At 31.7% G+C, this 7,855-nt stretch overlaps 1 protein-coding gene across 1 annotated transcript; it reads left to right on the top strand.

The window, feature by feature from the left end:
- The first annotated feature begins 4,674 nt into the window (after positions 1–4,674).
- CCR4 (CRINKLY4 related 4) lies at positions 4,675–7,476 on the top strand. The gene has a single exon (XM_012224341.4). It carries the CDS (start codon positions 4,905–4,907, stop codon positions 7,242–7,244), a length of 2,340 nt encoding a protein of 779 aa, XP_012079731.1. The 5' UTR covers positions 4,675–4,904; the 3' UTR covers positions 7,245–7,476.
- The last annotated feature ends 379 nt before the right edge of the window (positions 7,477–7,855 follow it).

Below are 7,855 nucleotides of genomic sequence, written 5' to 3' on the forward strand. Positions count from 1 at the left end.
AACTACGAATTCTTAGACAAGATAATTATATTCACATTGAAATAAATTATATTTGTGATTGATCATGATTTGGAAATAAAGTTACATAATTTCTAAATTTATATACAACTCTATGTCTTTTTACTATTAAAAATTAGAGAAAAATGATCTTTTAAATAAAAAAAATTATATTTTCTAATGAGCCATATGCATGCCTGCACTTAGGGGTGAGCAATTCTCGGTTTTTACTCGAGAATCGAATCAAATCGACTTATTTCAATGGAATTCGGATAGTTATTTTAGAAATTTGGTTACCAATAGATTTGAATATATAAAACTAGTAGGTTTTCAATTTTTGATTCGGTTATTATATATAACTAATCAAATTTATCTTTAAAACTAAAATAGCTTATTTAGTTTGGAAAACCCAAATTCAATGCGAATCAAATCGATTTAATTCAGTTTGCATCGATTATGATAACATTTAGTTTCGAATTTGGATACCATAAAATATATTCGAATAAAAAAATCGAGCTAATTTGATTTAATTGAGTTTAGTTAACCGAGTTCTTACCCTGCAGGCAAGAATTTCCTTAAGCACTAGCTCATTTCCCTACAGGTAACATGATTAACATCCGCCGCAGTCGTTAAATTCTAGAATAACCTCACACTCTTCTAATGCAACTATTTTTCTTTTTCTAATTCAACTTTGCACAAAATTACACTATTGTGACATTGGGCTTGGATTTAATACTTGGAATCTTGAATCTCAAAATAATATATATATATATATATATATATATATATATATATATATATATATATATATATATATATATATATATTTATTTATTTATTTATTTATTTATTTATTTACGCCTTGAATTTTTTGTTTTTTTAAGCATTAGAACCTTCAAATTTGAGTAGCATTGTATAAATTCAAGGGCTATTCAATTTAGTTATTTGTGATAGTTGATAACTAACGATTCGATAATTATTATTTGGTAGGATTTTAATTATGGTTGTTGTGAAAATATCAAAAGATAATTAAGAAAAATTTATTATGAAATTAGTGGATGTCCCGTGTATGCTAGAAATCTATATTCATTATTAGTTTATAAGTCTATTTAATACAGAAGTCTATTTTCATAATTATGTGTCACTCATGTGCCTATATATATATATGTAGTTTCTCGTCAATAAAAACCACTCTCATATTTTGCTCTCTATTCTTTCTCATTGTTCTCTTTAGTTTTATATTATTTTATAACATGTGATCAACACGATTTTATCCTATCTCGTGATTTGCCATAACCAAATAAGATTTGAGTGTTTTCAATTTATTTATCCATAAAAAATTATGAATTTAACTCAATCCTCCTTAGTTGGATTAATTAGGATACAGATTTTTGTATTATTGATTGTGCAATAACGCACACCATACATAAAGATAAAAAGTACTTTTTCCATTTGATAATGGCTGAAGCTTATGTCAATACAATATTTAGTAGTAAAAGAATAATTAAGGCTCGAAAGAGCAAATATATTACTACCTAATAGGACAAATTTTATTATTAATGATTCCTTATTCTTCCAAATCTCACAAAAATTTGTTGAGTTGAATATATTCACTTGAATGGATATCACATTGACACAAAAGATGTAGATAATATAAAATATCTCCATATTACAAATACTGTCATGTTAGAGGAATTGTCTTCTTTATCCTCCGATTTGTATAGCATACATATTCACACAATTGAAATTACTATGGTTGTAAACAAGTAGCTTATAAATCCAAGTGCTTTTATAATTTGGTATGATCGGTTGAGCCATTCTGTATCAATAATGATACAAAAAATTCTTGAGTCCTTGTGTGAACATTCATTGAAGAACCAAAAATTTTTTCAAATTAATGAATTTTCATGTCCTATTTGTTCTCAACGCAAAATGATTATTAGGTATTCACCAAGTAAAATTCAAATGCATTTCTAGAATATTCAAGGAAAAATTTGTGGACCAATTCATCCACCATGAGGATCATTTAAATATTTTATGGATTTGATAGATGCATCTAAAGATGGTCACATGTATTTTTATTATCGACTAGAAACCTAGCATTTGCAAGAATACTTGCTCAAATAATTCGATTAAGAGCACAATTTTTAGATTATACTATTAAGACAATTCGTCTTGATAATGCTGGCAAATTTACATGTCAGGCTTTTAATGATTATTTCATGTCAAATGGAATACTGATTAAACATCCTGTTGCCTATATTCACTAGAGGGTGTAAATGAGTCGAGCCGAGCTCGAACCTGCTAGCCTCGAAGCTCGGCTCAATGAAAGCTCGAGCTCAATTCAAACTCGACTTCAAGCTTGAGTTTAACTTGAAAAATTTTAAGCTCGAAGTTTGAAGCTCGAGTAACCTAAAATAATATTATATATATGTATATATAAAAGCTCGATAAAGCTCGACGAGCTTTGGAGCTGGACATCATTAGGCTCGAGCTCGGCTCGATTGCTAAACGAGTAGGCTCGAGCTCGATTCAAGCTGAAACTTTTCGAACTTTTTTCAAACCGAGCTCGAACAGCTCACAAGCCAGCTCGGCTCATTTACACACCTAATGTTCACACACAAAATGAAATGGCAGAATCATTTATTAAACGACTACAATTTATTGAAAGACCATTACTTATGAGAACACAAATTCCTATTTTTGTTTGGGGACATGTTATTTTACATGTGGCATCACTTATTCGCATCAGGCTAACAAATTATCATAAATACTCCTTTTGCAATTGATTTTCGATTACGAACCAAATATTTCCCACCTAAAAATTTTTGGATGTGCGATATATGTACCAATTGTTCCACCACGACGCGCAAAGATGGATCCTCAAAGGAGATTGAGAATATATATTGGGTATGAATCTCTATCCAGTGGCGGAGCCACGAAACACCACCTGACTTGAAAAAATTTTCTAGACAACCAATAATATATCTATAAAGTGAACCTCTTAAATTGTTAGATTTATAATTTGTAAACCCTCATAAAATATACTATATATGAGTGCCCTCCCTAACCCTAAGGTCCTAGCTCCGCCATTGTCTCTATCTGTAATTAAATATTTAGAGTCTTTAACTAGAGATTTATTTACAGCTAAATTGTCGACTGTCATTTTGATGAATTAATTTTTTCAACATTAGGGGGTGAAAACAAGCAGTTGAAAAATTAGTTGGAAAGAATTATCATTATCATATTTAGATCCTCGCACAAAGCAGTATGAAATGGAAATTCAAAAGATAATTCATTTGCAAAATGTTTCAAATCAATTCGTCTTTTACTTTTAATCTTTAATTTTGATATAATTTTTTTTTAAAAAAAGAGTGAAAATAATGATATTGGGTTTTAAAGTAGGATATGTATTTTTTTAAAGGGAACTTCGAATAACTCTTAAAATTCAAATTATTTGGTAAAAATCCAATAATTATATTGATACCTTAGATTAATAAAATGTTAAAATTAATGATTGCTTTTGTATTATATATATATACCAAATAATGCTTCAGACCTTCAGAATTGGATTAAAAAATACAAAATAAAGAAGAAGTAGAGCACTAGAACTTCTTCAGAGTGCATATGATCTAGATTGCCAAGTCTTGCAATTTTCTAGTCAAAATAGTGGACTTGGGTATAGTTGACTGCTCCTTGTCTAATGGGATTGATTAATGATAATTAGAAGAATCTTATATATTGATAGCCACTTAATTTTGTTATAAAAATAGTTTATTACAATTTTGGAGAAATCTATATAATTGCATATGACCTTCCCCAAATCATGATTAGAAAATTCAACAGATTGAATTGATCTTTGACATATACTTCTGCATTACATCTAATTAACAAATCATGTAACTAGTAAGAATTAATTAATAAAAATAATATTATGGGGTTGAATTTTCAAAAAAAAAAAAAAAAAAGGAAAAATGGGTATACTTTTTTCTTCAATTAATCAAAATATATAGCTTATTTTTGATAGTTAAATTTTATTAATAATTTAGTTTAATTTATTTTTTATATGAAAATTTAATTTATTCATTTGATATGAACTCATTGAATGTTCAATGTGCATGCATCCTCTACTTTTCCCCTCTATTATCATTCACAAATTTATTTTTTTATATTAATAGTTTAATGATTGTCCTCTATTGGATGAATTACCACAAAAAGGTGGTCCATCCCAATTTAATCCGTTTCCATATTTATGATTTTATATGAAAAATCAAAACGAACCAAATAACTCAATTTTTTTAAAATGAAAATCAAATCAAATTGATTTAATTGTGTTATATTAATTTAATTTTTAATTATTATTTTACCTTTTTTTTTTAAACATCATAAAAATCGAACAAAATTGAAAAAATTTCGATTTTTTCCGTAAACTGAATGTGTTAATAATAAAAATCAAATCAAAGTGAATCATTATTGTAATATTATGATCCTATAACTATATAAGAAAACAAGTGCTGTGTTCACATTATGTAAATGTCCAGATTTTGGGAATACACAATCACACTCCAATCTCTAATGACAAATCCAATTTTGTCGTTTTGGGAACAAAGAAAACAAATTCCCATACTAATGCTCAGTCGTATTATTACAGATTTCCACTCTTGACCAAACCACACGCTCCTCTTTTGTTTCTATTTCTAAATTTTCTTTACTCTCCTTTTTTATTTCCTTTCAAAATGACTCAGTCTTTGGTCCTCAAATATTACCCTCTCAAAACCGCGTTCATCCCTTTCTTTTCTTCTTCAAAACCAAATCCCACCTTAAAAATGGCCAAAATTCATCACCTGCTATAATCTCATACTCATCACCAACCAATATGAAATTATCAAATCCCAATACCCATTTCTATGGCTTTTCTTTTTACCAATAAAACTACTCTTTCTTTCCTCTTATTCATTTTCTTTTCTTCTTCTGTTTTTCCTTCCATTTTTTCTCTCTCGACTGTTGCAATATCTCAGACTTCTAATCAGACATTGGTGTGCGCATTGGACACGCGATCTTATCTAAATTGTTCAAGTTTCCCGGCCGGAATTCAAGTACCGGCCTTTAACTCTAATTTTTCTTATTCCGGGTTAGTTGCCGGAAATGGGTTTCTTTGTGGTATACTATCTTTCTCATCCTCACCTAACTCAACTATAGTTTGTTGGAGATTCTCTAACAACGGTACTAAATATAAAAGAATATATCAAGGCCCAGTCATTAGAGAGCTTAAAGCTAGTTATTCTCATATATGTGGCTTAGTTAATGCCACTGGTAGCCTCCGATGCTGGCAATGGAGGAATTTTGACGCTAGCTTATATCAAGCCTCGAATTTTTCGAAAATTGCAGTTGGGGAAGATTTTATTTGTGGGTTATCTTCTGGGAGAATTAATTGCACAAATATTGGTAGTTCTAGGTTTCTTGGCCAAGTACCTAATAATGGGAATTATAATATGATTGCTGCTGGGTTCAGGCATGCCTGTGCTATAACTGATCGTAATGATTTGCATTGTTGGGGAGCTACAACAATCGTTTGGCCACCGGATAAGTTCATTTCAGTCGCATTAGGAGGAAACCGTGTTTGTGGTTTGAGGATTAATGAAACAGTAGTTTGTTGGGGGCAGGATAGTTTCAGCTTGCAAGAAAGCTTGAGAGAGAGTCTTTTTCTTAGTATTGAAGCGAAAAGGGATGTTTTTTGCGGAGTTCTGAAAGCGAATTTTTCTTTGGTTTGCTGGGGAAATGAGATTTTGAACACTAATTTAATAGTGTTTGATGAAGTAATGCCTGGACCTTGTAGAAATGACTGTCCTTGTGGTATATTAGCAGGAACTGGAAACATTTGCTCACGAGGATCTATTTGTGAGTATTGTGATGCTAATGCTAATAATCCACCTGTAGTTTCACCATCATTTCCACCATCTTTGCCCCCATCTCCACCTCCACCTCCACCCGGAGGATCATCATCAGGAAGCAGTAAATGGAGTAACAAGATGATTGCTTTTCTTGTAGTAGGTTGTGTGGGATCTTCAGCATTGATACTATCAATTTCTTTCTTTCTTTTTATATACTGCAAGTTTAGAGGCAGTCGAATCCATGATTCAGGCCGGTTGGATGACACTGGAGCACCCCTCGAAGAAGGTATAAGACAACAGCAACAGCAACCGCAGCAGCAACAACAAGTAGTACTAGAAAAGCGTCTTAGCCAATTAGCTAGCATGGGAAATGCTGGCCATTTAGAAGAGTTCTCTTTGCAAATACTACTTGAAGCAACAAACAACTTCTCTGAAGATAATAAAGTTGGAACAGGCAGTTTCGGTTCAGTTTATCGTGGAATATTAGACGAAGGACGAGAAATAGCTATCAAAAGAGCAGAAACATCAACCACATTTAATTCCTATGCAGTGGGAACCAAGCGGCAAGAAGACAAAGACGATGCATTCATTAATGAACTCGAATCTTTATCTCGTCTCCACCACAAAAACCTCGTACGACTACTGGGTTTCTGCGAAGAGAGTAACGAACGAGTGTTAGTCTACGAGTACATGAGCAATGGCACACTTCATGACCATTTACACAAACTACAAAATTCACCACTAATCACTTGGCCTGCACGTATCAAAGTAGCTCTAGACGCAGCTAGAGGAATCGAATACCTCCATGAGTATGCAGTGCCATCGATAATCCATCGAGATATAAAGTCCTCAAACATTCTTTTAGACTCCTCATGGACTGCTAAAGTTTCAGACTTTGGACTCTCATTAATGGGTCCTGACGATGAAGAATCCCACCTATCCCTGCGCGCAGCAGGAACAGTAGGTTATATGGATCCAGAGTACTACAGACTTCAACAACTTACAACAAAGAGCGATGTGTACAGCTTTGGGGTAGTGTTACTGGAGCTATTATCAGGGTACAAAGCAATTCACAAGAATGAAAATGGAGTTCCAAGAAATGTGGTTGACTTTGTAGTACCATACATTGTACAAGATGAGATACATAGAATTTTGGACAAGAGAGCACCGGCTCCAACACCGTTTGAAATAGAGGCGGTGGCTTACGTAGGATATTTGGCGGCGGATTGTGTGACGTTAGAAGGCCGAGATCGGCCGTCGATGACGGAGATTGTAAATAGCTTAGAAAGAGCATTGGCTGCTTGTTTGGTGAACCCCAGTTCGCTTTCGCGTTCGACGACCGGGTCTTCCACATGACATAGCCAATTGAGCTTAAGTGGTTGCTTGGCCGACGGACACGTGTCGTGCAAAAATTTTTTTTTAATTTTTATTTTTTAAGAGTAGACTAAAATTTTTTTCTCTTATTTATTGATTTGAGCTGGGACGAAAGGCGTATGATGTTGTACCTACCACACAAAAGGTGTTCATTCTGCCTCACAGCTCATAACCTGTACATTTAATTTGGTTTTGAATTTTTCATTAATATAAATATTTTCATACACAAAAGTCATAAGACAAATACAGAAAACACCTAATGTTTTAAAAATTTATAACGCTTTTTTTTTTCGTTTCCTAAAAAGTTAATTTTTTTTATTTGGGATTATTTTTAGAACGTAAAGTATTAATATAAAATAAATTAATTCTTTGTACAACTAATAATAATATAATAAATCTGCAAACAGAATTAGGGTTTGATTTTATTTGGAACATTACAACAATGATATTAATTTATTAATAATAAAATAATCTACTAAAAATGACTTAATTTTGATAATGCATAAATTAATTCAAAAATTCTCTCAAATATAATTTCTTTTTTAATATATATAATTTCTTTGATAATATTGTATTTACGTTTTTAATAATAA

The sequence above is a fragment of the Jatropha curcas genome, chromosome 9 (assembly GCF_041381405.1).
Source record: "Jatropha curcas cultivar XTBG-Jc1 chromosome 9, XTBG_Jcur_1.0, whole genome shotgun sequence".
NCBI lineage: Eukaryota > Viridiplantae > Streptophyta > Magnoliopsida > Malpighiales > Euphorbiaceae > Jatropha > Jatropha curcas.

Excerpts from the sequence above, each read along its gene's own strand:
- CCR4 (XM_012224341.4), top strand. The coding sequence starts at position 4,905 with ATGGCTTTTCTTTTTACCAATAAAACTACTCTTTCTTTCCTCTTATTC.